At 41.0% G+C, this 22,432-nt stretch overlaps 1 protein-coding gene across 4 annotated transcripts in view; it reads left to right on the forward strand.

The window, feature by feature from the left end:
- The window catches only part of nsd1b (nuclear receptor binding SET domain protein 1b), a 28,504-nt gene extending 6,400 nt beyond the window's left edge, over positions 1–22,104 (forward strand). For all 4 annotated transcript variants that reach the window (XM_034140037.1, XM_034140038.1, XM_034140036.1 and 1 more), the window contains exons 5-24: positions 138–5,691; positions 6,343–6,455; positions 6,618–6,870; positions 7,333–7,433; positions 8,016–8,058; positions 8,485–8,699; positions 10,949–11,086; positions 11,810–11,933; positions 12,641–12,841; positions 13,340–13,519; positions 14,350–14,506; positions 14,921–15,126; positions 15,213–15,325; positions 15,802–15,948; positions 16,605–16,727; positions 16,809–16,925; positions 17,815–17,956; positions 18,100–18,206; positions 18,947–19,139; positions 20,019–22,104. In XM_034140037.1, the coding sequence (XP_033995928.1) occupies positions 138–5,691; positions 6,343–6,455; positions 6,618–6,870; positions 7,333–7,433; positions 8,016–8,058; positions 8,485–8,699; positions 10,949–11,086; positions 11,810–11,933; positions 12,641–12,841; positions 13,340–13,519; positions 14,350–14,506; positions 14,921–15,126; positions 15,213–15,325; positions 15,802–15,948; positions 16,605–16,727; positions 16,809–16,925; positions 17,815–17,956; positions 18,100–18,206; positions 18,947–19,139; positions 20,019–20,737 (8,946 nt within the window). In that variant the 3' untranslated portion in view covers positions 20,738–22,104. The remainder of the gene's footprint in view (positions 1–137; positions 5,692–6,342; positions 6,456–6,617; positions 6,871–7,332; positions 7,434–8,015; positions 8,059–8,484; positions 8,700–10,948; positions 11,087–11,809; positions 11,934–12,640; positions 12,842–13,339; positions 13,520–14,349; positions 14,507–14,920; positions 15,127–15,212; positions 15,326–15,801; positions 15,949–16,604; positions 16,728–16,808; positions 16,926–17,814; positions 17,957–18,099; positions 18,207–18,946; positions 19,140–20,018) is intronic.
- Positions 22,105–22,432: the final 328 nt, after the last annotated feature.

Here is a 22,432-nt window from a genome sequence, read left to right on the forward strand (position 1 = left end):
TGGTTATCATCATGTTGGACAACAACAATTATGTTTTCAGACTTGGTCAGGAATAACTAACATTGCAATAAACACATTATTCTTTATACTGCTATGTATGCAAATACTGAGCAGTGTTTGCCTTTATCTTTCCGTAGATTGCAAAGCGTTTACAGGAGTCATGGAAATCCAGTGTGGCAGAAGCTGAATTTGTTGTCCAAGCAAGACACCAAATGTCTTCTTCCTTTCCTTCGTTCATAGACGATGACTTTCAAGACAGTTTCTCACCGGAGACAGAGCGCAAGGCCAATCCAACTTTTACTCCCTCCACTTCACCGACCCTTCCTGAGACTTTCTACATGACCAATGGGTCCATTTCACCCCCAATTACAACTCCAGCAAAGCCAAGCACTTTAAAGAAATCTTCTGGAAAGAAGCAACCAAGTAAATCATCAAAGGACAGTTGTAGTAAACACTCCAAAAAGTCAAAGACATTGCGTAATAGTCCTGACCAATCAGAGAGAGACAATGGAGAGTGCCCATATTCTGACATTGACTCTGTCCCTAAGATTTTGTGTCCTAAAGCACTTGAACGTCAGTCTAAGCTTACTCCAACTCAGCCACTGGTTACAATTGTTAAAGAAGTGAAGAAGCAGCCAGAGATTCAGACTGGTCTTTGGTTCAGTAAATCAGGCAAAGACAGACGACCTAAAACAACCAGTTCAAAGTCGGACCGCACTCTCTTCAGTAAGGTGCCCTGTAAGAAAAAAAACTCATTTGCAGCTAGTAAAAAGTCACTACTTCCTAGTTTCTCCACCTCCAGTGAGCAGCCGGGGTTTTCAGACAGGCATAAGACTCCTGGTGAAAGAAAACTGTCACCTGAACAGCCAGTACATTTGAAGTGTAAAAACACTGTGATTGCTAACAAGCCGTTTGTAACAACCAGCAGTACCCCTTACAAGTCAAGTTTGTCAGACAACCGTAAGACTCTGGAACCGGCGGAATCAAATCTGACAACTGAACAGCCACAACATTCGAAGTGTAAAAACACATTGGTGGCTAATACGTCTTTGGGTACAACTGCAAGTCCCACAGAGCATTCATGGTTTTCAGAAAAGCATAACACTCTGGTACCTGCTGAAACAAATCTGCAACATAAACAGCCAGGGCATTTTAAGTGTTTTAACACAAAGGTTGCTAATAGGCCTTTTAGTACATCTGTCAGTACCAATGACCTATCAGGGTTGTCAGACAAGCATAGCTCACTGGTCTTTGATAAGTTAGACGTGCCCTTTGATAAGTGTAGATATTCAAAGGATAGAAAGACAGACTGTAATACAATTGAACCTGTTACAGTCTTACCATTGGATCAATTGGGTAGGTCACATGTTAAAAAAAACATAAAACCCAGCCCACTCATTTTCAATGATCAATCAATGTTAAGTGTAAAGACAGTCAGTCAAACTCCACATTCAGACACAATGGCTAATTATAAGGTCCATCCAATCGACAGGATTTCTGACCAAGCAGACGAAAAGCATAGAAAAAAGTTTAGTGTAAAGAAATTCAGCAAAACTCAACACTCAGACCCAATGGCTAGTAAAACGGTCCATGTAAATGACAGGATTTCTGACCAATCAGATGAAAAAGAAAGTGAGAAGTTGAATGTAAAGAGATTCAGTGAAACTCAACATTCAGAGACAACAGCTAGCAAAAAGGTCCATGTAATCGACAAGATTTCTGACCAAGCAGAAGAAAAGCCAAGAAAAAAGTTTAGTGTAAAGAAATTCAGCAAAACTCAACACTCAGACCCAATGGCTAGTAAAACGGTCCAAGTAATTGACTGGATTTCTGACCAATCAGAAGAAAAAGAAAGTACAAAGTTGAATGCAAAGAAATACAGCAAAACTCAACACTCAGACCCAATGGCTAGTAAAACGGTCCAAGTAATTGACTGGATTTCTGACCAATCAGAAGAAAAAGCAAGTGAGAAGTTGAATGTAAAGAGATTCAGTGAAACTCAACATTCAGAGACAACAGCTAGCAAAAAGGTCCATGTAATCGACAAGATTTCTGACCAAGCAGAAGAAAAGCCAAGAAAAAAGTTGAGTGTAAAGAAATACAGCAAAACTCAACAGTCAGACCCAATGGCTAGTAAAACGGTCCAAGTAATTGACTGGATTTCTGACCAATCAGAAGAAAAAGAAAGTACAAAGTTGAATGCAAAGAAAGTCAGTCAAACTCAACATTTAGACTCGGTGGCAAATAAAAAGGCCCATGTTGGCCTAATTGACACGATTTCTGACCAAGCAGAAGCAAAAGAAAGTAAAAAGTTGAGTGCAAAGAGAGTCATTCAAACTCAACATTCAGACACAACGGCTGGTAAAAAGGTCCATGAAATGGACAGGATTTGTGATCAAGCAAAGGAAAAAGAAAGGAAAATGTTGAGTGGAAATAGAGCCAGTCAAGCTCAACATTCAGACTCAATGGATAATAAAAAGGTCCATGAAATGGACAGGATTTGTGACCAAGCAAAGGAAAAAAGAGGTAAAAAGTTGAGTAAAAAAGAAGCCAATCCAACTCTACATTCAGAACCAATGGTTAATAAAAAGGTCCATGTAATTGACAGCATTTCTGACCAAGCAGAAGAAAAAGAAAGTAAAAGGTTGAGTAAAAAAAGAGCACGTCTAACTCAACATTCAGACACGATGGTTAATAAAAAGTACACTGTAGTTGACAGAATGTCTGACCAATCAGAAGAAAAGGAAAGTAAAACGTTTAGTGTAAAGACAGTCAGACAAAATCCACATTCAGACATGTTGGCTACTAAAAATATCCATGCAATTGACAGGGTTTCTGACCAAAGAGAAGATAAACAAATACAAAAGTTAAGTGTAAAGAGCTTCAGTCGAACTAAATATTCAGACAGAATGTCGGATGAAATAATGAAAAGAATGTCTGACCGATCAGAAGAAATGAAAATTAAGAAGTTGAGTGCAAAAAGAGTCAGTCATACTCAACGTTCAGACTTGGTGGCTAGTCAAGAGGTCCAAGCAATCGACAGGGTTTCGGACCAAGCAGAAAAGAAAGAAAGAAAGCAGTCGAGTGTAAAGAGAGTTAGTCAAACTGAAGATTCAGACACAAAGACTGATAAAAAGGTCCAAGTAATCGACAGGGTTTCGGACCAAGCAAAAGGAAAGGAGGGTAAAAAGTTGAGTGCAACGAGAATCAGTCATTCCCAACATTCAGACTTGGTGGCTAGTCAAGAGGTCCAAGCAATTGACAGGGTTTCTGACCAATCAGAAGAAAAAGAAAGAAAGAAGTTGATTGTAAAGAGAGTTAGTCAAACGGAAGATTCAGAGACACTGGCTCATAAAAAGGTCCAAGTAATCGACAGGGTTTCTGACCAAGCAGAAAAGAAAGAAAGAAAGCAGTTGAGTGTAAAGAGAGTTAGTCAAACTGAATATTCAGACACAAAGACTGATAAAAAGGTCCAAGTAATCGACAGGGTTTCGGACCAAGCAGAAAAGAAAGAAAGAAAGCAGTCGAGTGTAAAGAGAGTTAGTCAAACGGAAGATTCAGACACAAAGACTGATAAAAAGGTCCAAGCAATTGACAGGGTTTCTGACCAATCAGAAGGAAAGGAGGGTAAAAAGTTGAGTGCAACGAGAATCAGTCATTCCCAACATTCAGACTTGGTGGCTAATAAAAAGGTCCAAGTAATCGACAGAGTTTCGGACCAAGCAGAAGAAAAGGAGCGTAAAAGGTTGAGTGCTAAGAAGATCATTCATACTCAACATTCAGAGACAGTGGCTAATAACAAGGTCCAAGTAATCGAAAGGGTTTCTGACATGGCAGAAGAAAATACTTCATCAGCCAGGTTAAATGTCGATGCTTTTGACCCAGTAGCAAGGCTAGAAATGCAAACAAGTCTACTCTCCAAGTGTAGGCTACCTTTTGTCAAATTAATACGCAAGGACATGAAGGGTAAGAAGTTCCTTAACTCCACTGTGACCCTTAATCCCAATGACCAACCTGGATGTACAAAGAATGAAATACCAGATGCTGAAGTACCTGAAATGTCCTCTAAACAATCAGATTGGGTGACCGGCAAGGCAAGTATCTCCATTGATCGTGCAGTCAGTTCAGAATCCATAAAGATCTCAGTTAAGAAGGTAAAAGCAAGTGGTGGGACAGGTATCCTCCGTCTCTCGTCAGAATCATTACACGATAAACCTATTGTTACATCCAAAGTGGCAAATGTGCTTGATGAGTTGGGTAGTCAAGAATCGGAAAGGGTACCAGTTTTAAATGTAAGCAACATGACTTACTCATTGTCAAACCAATCAGAAGGTAGGAAGACTCTTGCATCCAATGAATCAAGCATGACCACAGACCAGTTAGGCAACTCGGAACAAAAAATGACCTCTGCCAATAGTACAGCTTTTGATAAAACTCCATCTTCTGTAAAAGCCAAGAAAGTTGTCTCCAAATTAAAGCTGGTTTCAGATGAAGTCAATAAAATCGTACTCCATGAGCAGCCGACACACCTCCCAGCGAGCGGTCGGTTGATGACTCGAGCCCTGAAGGCCATGCAGGAGGTGGAAGAAAGAAAGCGAGAAAAAGTCAGAAAGAAGGCAGAGCAGAAAGAACTCTTAAATCCATACAAAACAACTGAGAATGTCGCATGCAACTCTGCATCTAACTCCAAACTGGACTTTTGCACTGAAATCAAAACTCGTACTGACAATGATTGTGATCAGGACACTTCTAGCTGTAGCACTTCCCCTTTGACACGTCCTGATTCAGCTGACTTTGATGTGAAGAGTGAAGATGAAGATCTCTCAATATCCTCAACTCCTCCAATGGACTTCATACCCCTTACTTCTAGGGTAAAGGCAAAGAATGAAGATCAATCCTCTGACATGCAGCACTCGTCGTCTGCACCTTCCTCACCATTTTCTTTTATCAATTCCTTTAAAAACGTTGAGGAGGTATCCTTCCAGTCCCTGACAAATGAGGGTGAAGGTAAACCCATCTCTTTCAAAGCAGACACAAGCTACAAGTTCAGCACTTTTCTCATGATGTTGAAGGACTTGCATGACACTAGAGAGCGAGAGGGGACCCCTTTAGAGCTTGACATTGGGCCACCAAGTGCACATGTGAAGGAGGAACCTTTAGTGATGCCTGGGGAGGCTACATCCGCAGGTCAAGATCCACAAATTAAACAGGTTAACAATGATTCAAATTCAAGTCCAGACAAAGTTGAAAACAAACACAATGAGGAGAGCACAAGTCAGACATCCAAGAGGCCCTATAAAAGAAGAATCAGCTCAACTAGGGTAAAAAAGAAAGCCAACCGTGAGGTGCCTTGTCGTCCCGCCAGGTCTGGCCCTGGTTTCCCAGGACTGGAGTCATTGCCAACCACAGACTCTTCATCAGGACTCGATTGCTCGTCAAGAGACAAGTCACTGTTTGGCATAGAGACCAGCAGCTGGGAGAGGCACGCTGGAGGAGCTGAAGGAGTAGTTGGGGAGGAGGATGATACGTGGAGTAGAGTAAAGGAGAATCTACAGAACATGGTGCCTTTGGAGCAGAGGGGATGTGACACTACGCTGTGTCTGGAACAGCCAAATGGCCTCGTTGCAGATGGTACTGAGACGACCACGAGCTTCATGCGCGACACTGGAGGAAGTGACAAGGCTCCAAAAGGTAATACTAGTTTATTGTCTGCCCAAAGTAACTAAGCACAATTCGATCCACATATTTGGTGCATTCAAGTGGTGTTAAGAGAACAATAAATTGTAGTTATTGTATGTTTCTCAAATCAACAAGCTCAGGACTTTGACCAACTCTTGCCTTTCTTGGTTAGTTGCTTCCATCTCCTTAGCTAAGGTTTTTCCATGTATTTACTCAATTTTGGTGTAAACTTGGCACAAAGAAGTTGCTACAACAACATAATGACAGGAAACCACACCAAAAACTCATAGTACTGTGGTTGTTTATAGATAACCAGCCAGATGTCCATAGCCCCCGCCATTTTACAACATGTCAGCTAACACATCACTGATGTAATTTCAGATTTCAGAATATCTCTCTGAGAGGGGGGTGTTCATTTGAATTCTTCTTGTGAACAGATTTAACACAACCCATTTGAAGGCAACATTAGACTGTAGGTGTCCAAAGCAACTGTTCTTTGTTTGATTGCTACGTGTTAGCAGTTAGGCTAACTCTCACAAATAGTGATGCCAGGTAGAAGAGCGATAAGATACATGAAAGTCTTCTAATTTATTCTACTTCATTTCACACTATAACTAACAAATACTAAAAAATATAGTGTATTTCCTTATATATCTTTTTCAGCACACAAACGAATAAGAAAACCAAGCAAGAGACTGATTGAATGGACTGAAGAGTATGATCAGATTTTCTCCACCAGGAAGAAAATCAAAAAGCCTCTCCAGTTGATTGGAAAGGTAAAACTCATACAAAGTATGATCTGTTGTAACTTTATAACATATGTTGTTTAAAGTACAATACATAATGCTATGGCATTAAGCCTCCAATATCACGTCTCAGGCTACACATTAACCTTTTATCAATGAATGACAATTAAATAAAGTTATTTGTTTCTCCAGGAAACTCAACCCGTTATGTCCGAACACCCGGGATCTGACAGCAGCTCACAGGACGACCAGCCCTCCTTGAATTTGCCTCCTGAGATACAGACGCCACCTCCTGAGGAAATTCCTACAACAACACCGTCTGAACTACAAATTCACAACACTGAAAACACATCTTCCCAAGATGCACCTGTACTTTCCATCGACACACTAACCCCTCCTCCTGAAGCTGACCATTTGCTGTCAGAAGGCCTCGTCAAAGGCAACGGTGAGTAAGGAAGTGTTTGAGTCTCTTGTCAAAGGGCCTTACCTAAACTGTTAGGAGAAAATAGTTGTTAAAGATTGTATCCTGGAAGATTAGGTTTTCCTTTATTGGACCTTAGCTGTGCAAACTATGATGCTTAATAATAATAATCATTTGCATACATAGGGCTTTTCATGAAACCAAAGGACGCTTTACGATAGGATGAGGGGCTGCGGGGGGGACACAAATGCAAACAACAGGGACGAGAAAATAAGAAGATAAAAAACACTGGTCACAAAAATGTAGAGGAGAGAGTTAACTGAGGCTGAAGGCCTCGACAAACAGGTGTGTTTTGATTGCTTTTTTCAGCGGTCCTGATTTCAAGAGGGAGGGAGTTCCAGAGGGTCTTAAGCTAAAACGATTGGTTAACACTGATTTAAATATACAACAATGCATTGAGTCTTTTGTGTTACATTTATTTCACAGGAAGCGCTCCTGTGCTGGAGAGGAAGCGGAAGAGGAAACCCACTCAGAAGATCCTGGAGTACTGTATGGAGGCAGAGGCCTCAACGGGCCCCAAGAAAAAGGTAAATATATCTCTGTTGAATCTGTAGTAACACCACACACACACACACACACACACACACACACACACACACACACACACACACACACACACACACACACACACACACACACACACACACACACACACAGACACTTTTTTTACGCTGCTATGGACAGTCTTGCACTAATGTACATTCTCAAAGATATTGAAGTGACTGTTATTTTTGTATATATTGATTGTTGTGCTTTTATTTAGGTCTTAATTTGTGCATATGTATAAATGTGTCTTTTGATTGTGTATATATAGGATATACATATTTGCATACATATTTTTTATATGGGGGGGGCGGTCGAATAATCGATTAATATTCGCCAGGGCTGTCCGATTTTCGATTTTGATCATGGTCAGTTTCTGGCATCCCTAACTAGTACATCTGTCATTATTTTATTTTACTGTAGAATTTCAATTGAATGCTACTTTAGACTCATCTAAATCTCAGAGGCAGATATTGTACACTTTAATTCACGTCATGAATTAGGATGTTTTAACGGTGATGTTTTTCTGCTGTCACTTTTACATAAATATGTCTCTCTTGCCACAGGTCAAAACACTGAAGAACAATTCAAATCCTGCTCCTCAGTCAGGTCAGTGAATCATCTTACAACAGTCTATATTTATACAATAGTGGAATGCATTATAAGCATATACTGATCATTTTCATTGTGTGCATTTGTTTTGTTTGAAAATAACTTTAAAATGTTAAAATAAGTCAAACTGAAGCCATGTTTCGCATCGCATCTGCAGATCTGAATTTGCAGACAAGTAAAGATTATTTTAGATTTAAAAATATGATTTTAAATCGCCCAGAATCTAGATAACAAAAAAAAAGTTTGGGATGGACCTGGATGTGTGTTAACTCAAATAAACAATTGTTTAACCTCAATTTCTGTTTGCTGCTGTGTTTGATGAAATCCAATAATAATAATTTATTCCAAAACATTGTTTCTTTTAATCTTGTATTTTTAACCTGCCTTATTCTATTTTTTCTAACACGTCTTTCTTACTCCCAGATGCTGGACCGCCATCTTTAAAATCAAAGAGTCGGCAGCCCACAGCCTCCAGCTCAACAGAGGTTTCCTCCAGCTCCACCACAGACCCTCCCCCCAAATCTCCTGCCCCCTCCCCTCCAGCACCTCCGTCACCTGAACCCACGCTGGAGGAAACACCGTCAGCAGACATTGATGCTCCTCAAGCTGAGGACAAGAAGGAGGCGACAGAATCAGAGGTAAGCCCTTTTTCCTCTTCCTCTCCTTATGTTTGCAGGAACTGTCATGGCTGGAGGGCAAGGTACACACGACACAAATGCAGACGATTGGTTGAAAACAAAACAATTATTTGCAGAACTAGTCAAAGTCAACTTTATTGTCAATCTTCCAGTTTGTGTGTACAGGCAGATAGATCGAAATACCGTTTCCCACAATCCCGAATATAAAAACAAATGTATATAAAAATACGTGTGCAAATATGTGTATATATATATATATATATATATATACACAGAATCAAAGACACATTTTTACACTAGGCCAGGCAAACAAAGTAAAACAAGGCAAGGCAAAACATAGAATCGCTCAGAACAAAATCCTTCCATCAACTTCACATACAGAGCAGAACTCTCTCCCCAGTGAACACATTCAACTTCGACAAGGAACTCACAACAACTGAAAGACGAAAATAACTTAAATACCAGCACGAGTGATCACCAAGATACAGGTGGGGGGGGGGAGGAAAAACACAGGAGCACCAGGTGAACACAATCAGCCAATCAAACAGGAGGGAAACACAGAGACAGGGGGTGTTTCTCAATGTCGAGGACGCTTCCTTAGTAGGACATGTCTTTCGAGTCAGGTCCTTCAGAAGCGAGGCAAGAATCCTTCCTAGCCTCGGAAAACGAAGAATGGTGGAACAGGCTAGCGGGTGTGCAGGTGTGCGTCATATGCGAGGCCCCGCCTTAAGGCCCTGACACACCAGGCCGTATTCGGCCGTCTTGCGTTGTCTGGCGACAACGGGTTCCTTGTCGCCCAAAGTCAATTTGGTGTGTCCCGAACCCTCGGCCGTGACATGCCTTATTTGGCCTTTCACGCTCGACACACGGCCGATTCAACATGTTGAATCGGCCAAAATACGGCCACAAGCTATCGGGCCAAGAAACCACTCTGATCAGCTGTTCAGCTAGCAAATGAGAAGCGAAACGGAAGTGAGGGACGTAAACAAACGATTAAAAAAGGCACAGGACAGCAGCTAAACCCCAGCAGGTGATACTTAAAAGACATCAAACATAGCCCTTAAATGTCCTCTCTTACCTCCCACACATTGCAGGGACATCTCTGATATCGGCGGGAGCGTCCCCAGCTGTCCTCTGCTAAGAGCTCCGTGATTTGTTTGGTCAAGTCCGGTTTTTCATCTCATCGTAAATTTAGCAAGAAGTGGCCATTATTACATTGCTGACTCAATAAACTACACACCCGCCAGAACACTGCGATCATCAGATGCAGGTCTATTAACTGTGATTTTATAGTATGTCTGCACTTTATGTGCTCATTTCATCATTCATGTATTTTTATATTCTAAAACATGTTTTCGATGGACGAGAGTGAAAATGGAACGCACACGCTATTTGTTTGTATATCAGTCTGTTCTTCTTCTCTGTCTTCCGGTTGTTGCCTATTTTGAATGACGAATACACACTACCGCCGCCTGCTGGTAAGGAGAGTTATTGCCACTCACGCATGCGCAGTTCGTACGTGCTCGGCTGAAGTCTTTGCGGTGATTTCCAGTGCGACACACGGCCAAGACGCAGGAGAACTCGTCGATGGAACTGTCGGTGTCGGTGTCGGCGAGTTCTCTGGTGACTGCCTGGTGTGTCAGGGCCTTTAAATGGAGCGCGATTTCCGCCAAAGATTTTGGAAATTGGTCCGTGCGCAAAGCATTGTGGGGATTTTAAGACCGTGGAGGATACACATGTGCAGCCTCGAAATTTCCCGCAACTAAGGACGCCGACCTCGGTAGAATTCCAAGGATCCTGGACATTGGAACAGTCCTTCGGCAGGACTCGATGACGTAGCATCCTTGAAATAGTGGCTCTGGAGGAGCCTTCCTCGACATTGAGAAACACCAAGGAAGTAAAAGCAGACATAACTAGGGGGGTGCACACCTTTCAGAATAAAACGGGAAAACACAGACAGATCGTGACAGGAACTGGCAGATGAGAATACAAAATGAGCCCTGATTTATGGATGTAGAAAATTGTACCTTCTTTTATTTAATTTTTTTATTAGAAAATGTGCTATTTACATTTTATTTACAATATAAACATAATATACACAAGTCCTTTATGGACACATTTTTTTGATCTATATAAAACACAACTCGTAAAAATAAAAACTCCACCACCATAACCAAAATACTTAAATCAATAAACAAGAAAAACATACAAAACTCATACAAATCACAATCACACCTTCTTTTCTTTAGGCTGAGCCGTCCTGCTTGGATCACAGCTTCTCCTCCATGAATGACGACTTGTCGCTGTGTGACGATCCTCTGTCACCCTCAAGGAAGATCATAGGGGACCGAGGGGGTCCTGCATCCTTAAAGGAGAACATATGTCAGGTGAGCTTCCTCCTAAAGTCCCAATGTACTGATGAAGAAAGTTATAATGACATATGGCCCACAAATGAAACTTGTGCTTTTCAAATATATATGGAAAAATATATTACACAGTAGTATTCATGTGTTAATAAGCCCACTTTTAAAATAAATTCAGTCAATTCATGTTGAAAACATTTTCTAACAAATCTTAGCTTGAAATAGACCCTTCATATTTCATCTTATTATAATCACTCTGAGGCGAAGAAGATAAATGAAACCCTATAGAGCTGGTTTTTTTCTTAAAGCATAGTCATATATCGAGCCTAATTTACCTACATTTTGTGAACTTATAACTTAACTTTCAAGGCAATATACCTCACCTCTATAAGTGGCCAAGCCCTTCGTATATTTTTCTGTGTGTGGCCCTCGTGAAAAAAGTTTGGACACCCCTGGTCTATAGCATATTGTCTTCAGTGATTGTAATGTTATGTTAAATGTCTGTTTCCTTGTTTCTCATATGAAATATTTTTCCTTGTTGATTTTGTCAGATAAGGGTGCTTTGATACAAGAACAATGTCATGCTTGATCTGGCAATAAAGTATTATAATATCATTTTGTACAATAAAATCACAATTCACCAATAAAACTTCACAGAAAATAGAAACACACCTTTACCTTCACAGCTTCTCATTATTACGCCTATGTTATGAGGTGTTTTAAAGTGGGTTGTTTTTGGTGTCTCAGGTGTGTGAGAAGACGGGGGAGCTGCTGCTGTGTGAGGGTCAGTGCTGTGGAGCCTTCCACCTGGCCTGCATCTCTCTGGCTCAGGCGCCCAAAGGGAAGTTTGTCTGTCCGGAGTGCAAATCAGGTAAATCAACCTGTAACCAGAGGTGGGAAGTAGCGGAGTACAAATACTTCGTTACTGTATTTAAGTACATTGTTCTGGTATCAGTACTTTACTCCACTACTTATTGATCTGACGACTTTTTACTTTTACTTCTTACATTTTGAACCCAAATACCTGTACTTTCTACTTATTACATTTTCCAAACAGGCTGGTTACTTTAGTTTGAATGTGTGTTTGGTGGCGTGATCATTATTATTTAGAGTCATTGCCTGCCTATTGATTTGAACACGATCCGTGTATCCATCATTTCCTGGTCGTCTCTAAAGAAGAGGGACCAATGAAAACGTTGTCATGTTGCCGTTGTTCAGCATGGAAACATTCATTAGCTAACAATGACATTATTGTTCTATTAATATAAAGGGAGGTCAGGTACTCTTTAAAACAGATGGTAGTTATGGGTACTTTTTACTCAAGTACATTTCAAAGCCCTCTTTACTTTGACTTGAGTAAAGAAGTTTAGTCAGTACTTCTACTTTTACCAGAGTATTTTCAAACACGAGTATCTGTACTTCTACTTGAGTAAAGGATGTGTGTACTTTTGCCATCTCTGCCTGTAACTCAGCTGAATTAATATAATGCCAGTTTCCATTGGGGTCCGTTTAACTGTTTGCAAAATAACAAAAAAGCTATTTGATTTTTGTTCTTAATTTGTACTTTCTCCTCCCCAGGAGTCCACACATGCTTTGTGTGCAAAAAGCGCAGTGCTGACGTGCGGCGATGTATGATTCCTGTGTGCGGGAAGTTTTATCACGGAGAGTGTATCGCCAACTTCGCCCCGACCGCACCTGTGAACCGAGGTTTCCGCTGCTCTATCCACGTCTGTCTCACCTGCTTCATCACCAACCCTAACAGCCCCTCCGTCTCCAAAGGTAGAAGATTGTTGGGAAAATACTGAATGTACTCTTCCAATATCAGAGTAGCACAAGATAACAAAGGTATCCCAACTGTAGCTGTGTACATGGCAGGATGTATGATTACCTAGAAGAGCATCAGGACTGTTTTAGGCATATGATAGCTATGTGATTAACATGATGATTCAGCCTCTATGGAGATAGACATATGACAAGCATGATCATTTCTGACGTGGAGCTCATCTGAAGTAAACATTGAATACTGCTTTATATTCCTCCATCTTGTGACTGTGTAACTCCCTCTCTTGGATATCAGCATGTGAAGGACGCTGTTCAGGAACTAGTTGATGCTCTGTTTGTGACGACTACTTCCATTCTTGGGAGGATAATAAATACATGTGTCCTGATATTGAAGCTCAAGCTGGGGACGAGTGAGATTTTTCTAACAAAGATATTTTAGGGTAATGACCTCTGTTGCACCTTCCCTGCTCTGACTGTCCGTGTATCCTTCTGCAGGTCGTCTGGTTCGCTGTGTGCGCTGCCCGGTAGCCTATCATGCGACAGACCTGTGCATGGCCGCCGGCACCGTCGTCCTCTCCAACAACAGCATCATCTGTCCCAACCACTTCACCCCCCGCCGCGGAGTCAAGAACCACGAGCATGTCAACGTCAGCTGGTGCTTCGTCTGCACCGAAGGTACGGATTCAGGAACATGTGAAAGCATTTCAACTTCACTGTGATGAACAACTAACAAACCACTCGGTGGCAAAATAACAAAACGGCAAGCTGACAGAAACACTGAACCCACATATTGTAAAGTTGTTACAGCTACAGTGTTATTGGTCTCCAACAATTCCAATGACCAGCAATTTGCTTACTTTGTTATATTGAAGTGTAGACAATAAGCTAAAAGCGATTACAGAAAATAGTAGTAACCTTAAAGGTCACCTATTATGCAAAATCCACTTTTTCATGTCTCTTCTACATCAACATGTGTCCCCTCTGTGTAAAGACATTCTGAAAGTTTCAGGGAAAAGGATTTGCTCACTTTTTGTCCTGATCCATTTATATAAAAACCTGTCTGAAAATGAGCTGATCAGATTTTGGCCACTTTATGATGTCATAATGTTTTGTTGGCTTGTGTAACCATTAGCCAATCACCAACCAAGGTAACCCCCCCCCCACATTATCACCTGAATCTCCTCCTAGAGCACCATTGTGTTATTTTTAACCAAATCTCTCTCAGAGGGGCGTGGGGAGGGGCTCCTTATTTTCATCTAAAGTAACAGACAGAGAATCAGCACTTTGGAAACAGGGCTGAAACAGAGGGGATTATGGGATGCTGCAATGATCTGTTTGGTGTTCCAGCCAATCAGAGACATGTTCTGTATATATCTGAGACCTGTAATATATTGATGAAAAACAGTATAATAGGGGACCTTTAATGTAGCTCTAGCCAACCTTCACATGCAAGCCCACTAAAACAATCACCAGTTTTCACAATGTGTCCTCCTCCCGTCCCGCAGGGGGCAGTCTGCTGTGCTGCGAGTCCTGTCCCGCTGCGTTTCACCGCGAGTGTCTGAACATGGAGATGCCTAAAGGGAGCTGGTTCTGCAATGACTGCAAGGCCGGGAAGAAACCTCACTACAAGGACATCCTCTGGGTGAAGGTCGGCCGCTACAGGTCAGTGCTTCCCCTTTTTTACGGAGTTAAAAGTGACCTCAGGCTGAATTGTAATAACTCTGTTCATTCATCAGTGGATCTTAGAACAGAAACTCCCTTGAAATGTTTAAAACAACAGCTTTTAATTTGGGTTAACTTTTATTTCTCACTGGTATCATTGTCCATGTTTTACTGTATTTTTCAGTTTTTTTTGTTTTATTTTAACCTATTTTAATTTCTTGTCGGCTTTAATTCACGGGAATTTCATTAGGATCACTGTAGATGTTTTATCTTGTTCTGTATCTATTTTAATATTATTTTAATATTGTTGTTATGTTTTCTGTAAAGCACTTCGGGCTGCTTTGTGCATGAAAGGTGCTATACAAATAAAGTTTATTATTCTCTCTTCTGTTTTGTTTCTCCTGTTCCATAAAGGTGGTGGCCAGCGGAGGTCAGCCATCCCAAATCGATCCCAGAGAACATCCTGCGCATGAGGCACGACGTCGGGGAGTTTCCGGTCCACTTCTTCGGCTCCAACGACTACCTGTGGACCTATCAGGCGCGCGTCTTCCCGTACATGGACGTGGACGCTAACAGCAAAGAGAAGATGGGGAAAGGAGTGGACGCCACCTACAGGAAAGGTAATCAGTGTGCTCAGCAAAATGGTTGTTTGTTGTTTGTTTTGGTTTTACCTGGCGAGTGTCTGACTGTTGGTCTCGCTCCTCAGCTTTGGAGGAGGCGGCTGTTCGGTTTCGGGAGCTGCAGGCAGAGAAGGAGCTCCGGCAGCTGCAGGAGGACAGGAAGAACGACAGGAAGCCTCCGCCATACAAACACATCAAGGTCAGGAAGGACACTTGTGGCTTTACTTACTTCTACCCTTAAAAATACATGATTTTTATTGTAGTGATTCAATTATGAGATGAATTATGAGTTTCTCATATTTTTTATTTTTTTATTTATTCTACTATTTCAACAATTAGACAGTTTATACATCCGAAAAAACAAATTTGTAAAAGTGGGAGGGCAGAAAGCATAGCTTAAAAAAACAAGTCCATGTTCAGATAACAAGACAGTTCCATTTCTCATCCTATTTTTATATAAACTATGATAATAATAATTATGATAATAGTTATTATAATTATTATTGTTATTATCATTATCGTATATCCATATAATCTTTTTTAATCTATTTTTAAGTTAAGACTAATTAAAGGCATATAACACTGTTTCCCATGAAAATGTGGCTCTTTGATTAAATAAGGATGGATTAGATATATACATACTGATGTGTCATTTCACCTTTCTGACTCTTTCAGGTGAACCGACCAATAGGAAAGGTTCAGATCTTCACGGCCGACCTATCAGAGATCCCGCGCTGTAACTGCAAGGCGTCAGACGAGAGTCCGTGTGGGATGGACTCTGAGTGCATCAACCGCATGCTGCTCTACGAGTGTCACCCTCAGGTACAGAAACCAGAACTTCCACAGCCGGTTTAGAGATCTATAGATAGACACAAAGAATAGAAATATACATTTAAAATACACTTACATAAAGGGTTGTAATAGTATAAGTATAAATAAACTTGCCTAGTATACCGGTATCACAGGTTAATCTAACATGCTATAGTCTCATTGCATTTATTTCGTTCAACAGGAGATGTACAGCTTTCTTATTTTTTACACCCTCCTTAGTTATTATAATAAAGTGTTCAGCAAGAGGTGAATTTTAGAGACTGTTGAAAACAAAGTCAAATAAAACAATTTGTCCGAAACTGTTCAAGTCACCTATTATGCAAAATTCACTTCTTCATGTCTCTTCTACATCACCATGTGTCCCCTCTGTGGAAAGAGACTCTGAAAGTTTCAGGAAAAAAGAATCTCTCACTTTTTGTCCTGATCCATTTATATAAAAACCTATCTGAAAATGAGCTGATCAGATTTTGGCCACTTTATGATGTCATAACGATTTTTTGGCTTGTGTAACCATTAGCCAATCACCAACCAAGGTAACTTCAGAGACATGTTTTGTATCTGAGACCTATAATATATTGATGAAAAACAGTATAATGGGGGACCTTTAAATGGAAAAAAAATGCTGAAAGACGCTGAAATGTTTTCAGGTTTGCCCGGCGGGGGAGCGCTGCCTGAATCAGGCGTTCAGCAAGCGTCAGTACAGCCAGGTGGAGATCTTCAGGACGCTGTCCCGAGGGTGGGGGCTGCGCTGCGTCCACGACATCAAGAAGGTAGCAACACTACTGTCATTAACACTGCTGATACTACTCGGTGTTTACTTCCCAGAGGATTAATAATGTTAAATGTTTCAGGGTCACTTTGTGAGTGAGTACGTCGGGGAGGTGATCGACGAGGAGGAGTGCCGGTCCAGGATCAGACAGGCTCAGGAGACCGACATCTGTAACTTCTACATGCTGACTCTGGACAAGGTACAGCTGCAGAGAGTGTGTGTTAAAGTGTGTATTCATGAAAATCCCATAAAGAACATTGGTTGAGACGTCAGAACCAGAAATCTGGTGATAATTGTACCATCGTTTCAAAGCGTGATGTAAAGCACCACCTAAGTTTGTTGCTGTTGCGTGTTTGCGACCAATGATTCAGATCAGTCTCTTGATTTGAAAGCTTCCTCTTTGCTCGATGGTACACTGTGTTAACAAGTTTCATGAAAATCAGGGCAGGAGGTTTACCTGCTGACAAACACACAAACAAACCAAGCTAAAAAAACACATAATTATTCGGTAAAAAAGGTCCAAATTTGTTTTAGGAAAGATTAAAAAATGCTTTCTTGTTTACATCTTGTGAAGTTGATAATGGACTTTTAGACTATATCATAAAAATAGACGTCTTAAATATATTATTTATTTTACGGGAGAATTATAAGACACGATCAAAAAGGCCATTTGAACTAAACAAGTACCAAGACCTCTTTGTGCTAACACATGCTAACACTACTGGTTGGAGATTGCTCCACTAAATGTGTACAATTTTACAAAAAAATTAACATTTCCCAGATTTGTGACTTTTCAATTGAAACAATTGTCGGTTTTGCACTAAATACCATCAACTTCTGTCCACTGCTGATCAGTCAGACGGCCAAAGGGAAAGTCTGGCCAAACTCCAAATACTAACAAAAATACCAAAAAGTCTCTGCTTGCACTGGCTATAGCATTGGCATGAAAACAGTATTTAAAATGTCGTATGTGCTGTGTGGAAGCTGCAGTTTCAACAGGCTATAGCATTGGCATAAAAACAGTATTTAAAATGTCGTATGTGCTGTGTGGAAGCTGCAGTTTCAACAGTTGTGTCTCTGTTTGTTAGGATCGAATCATCGACGCCGGTCCGAAGGGGAACGAGGCTCGCTTCATGAACCACTGCTGTCAGCCCAACTGTGAGACGCAGAAGTGGACGGTGAGCGGAGACACCAGGGTGGGGCTGTTCGCTCTCATCGACGTCGCTGCAGGTAAATATAACCGCTGACATCAGGGAGTTTGGTCAAACATCGACCATTCAATATTTGGTCAACGAAGAACCTTGTCAAGTTTAATGGAAACACTGGTAAATAAGGAATTCTGAAGTGGAGGTATTTTGTGTTTTTCCGTGCAGGCACAGAGCTCACCTTCAACTACAACCTGGAGTGTTTGGGGAACGGGAAGACAGTCTGTAAATGTGGAGCTCCAAACTGCAGCGGCTTCCTGGGGGTCAGGCCAAAGGTCAGTGTTTCACTTTTCAGATCAAAAATCTTTTTATTACGTTTCTACAATGCATAACCAGGGGCTTGTCATTTAGAAATGGAAAGCAACATGTATGCATATACAAATGAAACAATGGTTTGTATTGCTTATATGTACAACGGAAAACACAAACAAACAATAAGAACGACTAGTAATCCCCTACATTCATTCCACACTCGGTAAAATGATCTGTTAATTTATCTGCAGCATATGTATGTGTGTAGGTTACAGTAGATGTGTATATGTGTGTGTGTGCATATGCATTACATGCATATATATTCATTTGACAATATTTCTGGTGAATATTCGTGTGTACGAGGCTCACTGGCGGTTTACTTTTATATACAGTAGGATGTTTTTAGATCAATATTACTCCTGCATTCATGTATATTTAGCATGTTACTTCTGTAGATGTACAATAGGGTGCTAATTCCTTTATATACAGTAGGGTTGTGGGTAGTTTATTCTACAGCAATGCACCAGATATAGTATCGAAGCATTTTACAATTGATGCAAAGCAAATTAGGCTTTTCAAAAAGTTGATTTGACTTCATCCCTTGGTTCAGAACAGAACTTTCAGTGTTGTGAAGAAGTACAAAGGTGTACTGAATTCTAAATGTATATAGTCACCACTACCTGAGGTAAGACTTCTCTAAAGGGGCACATCATAATTGAGTCTCATGAATAAAAAGCTATGTTAAAATCTTCCCTCTGAACAGAACAACCCTCCATCTGACGATAAAGGGCGTAAGATGAAGAGGAGGGGTAAGAGGAAGAAGGTGCTGGTGACCAAAGAGCGGGAGGACGAGTGTTTCAGCTGCGGAGACGGAGGACAGATGGTCTCCTGTAAGAGGCCCGGCTGCCCCAAGGTTTACCACGCAGACTGCCTGAACCTCACCAAGAGGCCCGCAGGTCAGTCAAAGTCAACTTTATTGTCAACCTTTCATTTTGTGTGTACAGACAGAGAGATCGAAATACCCTTCCCCACAATCCTGAATACACAAACCTCTCTCTTCTGGGGGGTGTCGGGGAGTTTTCTTTGGAAAAACCTTAAAAGATTTCATTAGAAAGTTTCTCCAACTTGGGATGTATCAATCAGGAGAGACTTCATATTTGGTTTAAAGAACATTTATTTACGCCATATGATTGAAATATGAATAGTGTTTGGCGATTAGACCCCAATCCTGATATCATATATCTAAAGGGGGAAGTGAGTATAATAGAAAAACCATCAAATGAATGTATTTAGTATCCTATGTTTATATATTTAGTTTTAGTAGTACATTTGTCTATTACAGTGTATTCTTACTTATGTTGTATATTTTATATTGTGTTTTCTATGGATACCCTATAGATATTTATCTTTATGCTGTTGATATATATATATTTAAAACATATATATATATATATATTTCATAACATTTTAACTCATGTGCAATGCCTTGTTAACATGCTGCTGTAACAAAACGATTTCCCAATTTGGGACCAATGAATATATCTAATCTAAAATAATCTAAATATTATTTATATATTATTTTATTACATCTTTGACTTTGTGTACGAATGCACTATAAACACCAAGGCACACACGTCACGGTTTTTATTCTGTTGTCTACTTTATTATATTTGTGTTGTTTTGTTTCAACCATTTTACTCCGTAGCACTTTGAGTTTTGTTTACTCAAATGAAAAGTGCGCTTACAAATAAAATGGATTATTATTATTAATATTTGTAAATACATTTTAAACTTGTTTTTTTGCTGGTCATTTTATCTTCTTGTCTGTATTGCAGGTCGCTGGGAGTGTCCGTGGCATCAGTGTGATGTCTGCTGTACGGAGGCGGCCTCGTTCTGCGAGATGTGCCCCAGCTCGTTCTGCAACCTGCACCGCGACGGCCTGCTCTTCATCTCCAAGCTGGACGGGAAGCTGTGCTGCAGCGAGCACGACCCCTGTGGTTCGGACCCCCTGGAGCCGGGGGAGATCAGAGAGTACAGCCCCCCTCCCAGAGCCCTGACCTCCGGGCTGGGCATGGCCGTCATCCCCTCCTCCGGCCCAAACACCTCTAGAACCACCGGACAGAACCAGAACTCCAGGAAGGTGCGAGAGGTCGTCGAAGCTGAGACACTTCCTGCTTTCTCCATCCCAGTTGCCATCACTATCCCCGTCCCGCCCGGCTCCTCGTCTCCTCCCAGCAGCCCTCCAGTGTACGACCTCCCTCACTACTCGCCCATATCCTCGTATGAAGAGGAGAGAGACGTAGAAGAGGAAGAGGAAGAGGAGGAGCTTCTGGATGAAGTGGAGGAGGAGGAGGAGTCGGAGTCGGAAGAAGAAGAAGGTGAGGAGACGAGCCAGAAATCAGATCCTCATGAAGAGGATGGAGAGGCAGTGATGGAGTGCGTGGAGATCAAAGAGGATGAAGATGAAGAAGAGGAGGAGGATGAGGAGGAGGAGGAAGAGGAGGAGGAAGAGGAGGAAGAGGAGGGGGAGGAGGAGGAGGAGGAAGAGGAGTGACGCATGTTGGATTATTACATCTGCAGGCGAGAGCCCTCAGCAAATGAAGATTTCCCGACCACACGTAGCCCGGTCTGTCACTGTTTGTATCTGATGAGCTTGTGGACATATGGAGGAACATTTTAGGACAAAAATAAATCAACACATAAAATAAATAAGAATAAAATACTGTACAGAACCATATTTATACACAGCAGATATTATTTATTTAGTTTTGTCCTCACAATCCTAACACTCTTGACGCAGTGACTTTGCACACACTGGCGCAGACTGCACCTTCAAACTCGAGATCTGACAAAGAAAATCATCTGGGACTTCTCCATGAAAATGACTTTGTAAACATATTTCTCACCGATTTCTCCTGCCGGTTTGTTTTAGTATTTGCAGTATTGCAAGAAGCTTCATGTAGTTGGAGAGTCGTTGTATCTGCAGAGTGTACTGTAGGTGTTTCGTGCTAGAAAAGACTGCATCTTCAGTCCATGTTATTAACCTTGACTTGGTTGCATTTGAATCAAATGGTGACCACGTGTTTGAAAGACCCAGAAACACATTACATGTTCTCTTAATAACTCAATTATCTGCTATCAGCACAGCTTCAACTGGACTAAGAATGAATTCCTTGGAAGTTTTAAAATATCAGTTTAACATGATTTCACTCCCCTGCGTATTTCCTACGGTGCTTCACAGTCAGACGATCTACGATAATATGTGAAAGTGCCACATGATGGGCTGCCTGGTGTAGCTTCAAGATGAAATCCACGACGCGAACAAGAGGCTTTTGCTGGTTTTAGACCGAAGCTGGCAGCGGCAAGCATCAACATTTGACCATTTCATGCCAAAAAAAACTGCTGAGGAGTCAGTGTGACTGAGAATAGTCCTCGTGCTTCAGAGAAAGTGTTTATAAACCGTCACAGGACGCTAACGCTGTCTCGTAGGTTATTTAGCAGCTCTACAAGGAGACATAGCAGAGATAGCACTATGTGTGTATGCTGTGCTCTGTAGTCATTATTTATGAACTGTTCTGTGATGAAGATGAGGAGATCCATCGAGGGGAATCAAAGGTCTTCAATGGGACGTTTAAACAGACTCCCACCATGACGCTTGCACTTGTTTTTTTGCCATGCGTGTTTTCGCTCTGTCTTCAAGCTTAATATGGTCTGTGTGTTATCTGCCAATGCCTTAGAGTGTATTTCTTTGGAGATATTTTGAAGGAATGGTTTCCCTACTTATGCCTTTTTACAGTTTCCCGAAAGCAATGTTTCATTCCTGTGTAATTATGACCTGTTAGATCTCAACCATTAAAATGACTGCTATATATATAAATATATATGGAAAAGAAAATATGAAATAAGCTTCGTACTGGCCTCGTTCTTCTTTTTGTTTATTGGTCCAACATGAAGCTATATACCCTCTTTATAATGGGTTTGATGACACAAGCTATGCTAACTACTCATGTGGCTTTAAATATATTTAATTGAATCAATGCCTAATGCAATGCAATTAAGTGCTTCGTAAAATATTTTGAAAAGGGTAAGAGAACGATTAGCCTCACTGTTTTTTGTTGTTGTCGTTATGCTTACGAAACTTAGTAAAAATAATATGGTTTTAACATTTGAATGTCCTGCAAAGTTTTGAAAAAAACTAAGTACGAATGAGATTTTTTCGGAAAGACTGATTTGCAAAATGCTAACGAAC

The sequence above is a fragment of the Trematomus bernacchii genome, unplaced genomic scaffold, assembly GCF_902827165.1.
Source record: "Trematomus bernacchii unplaced genomic scaffold, fTreBer1.1, whole genome shotgun sequence".
NCBI lineage: Eukaryota > Metazoa > Chordata > Actinopteri > Perciformes > Nototheniidae > Trematomus > Trematomus bernacchii.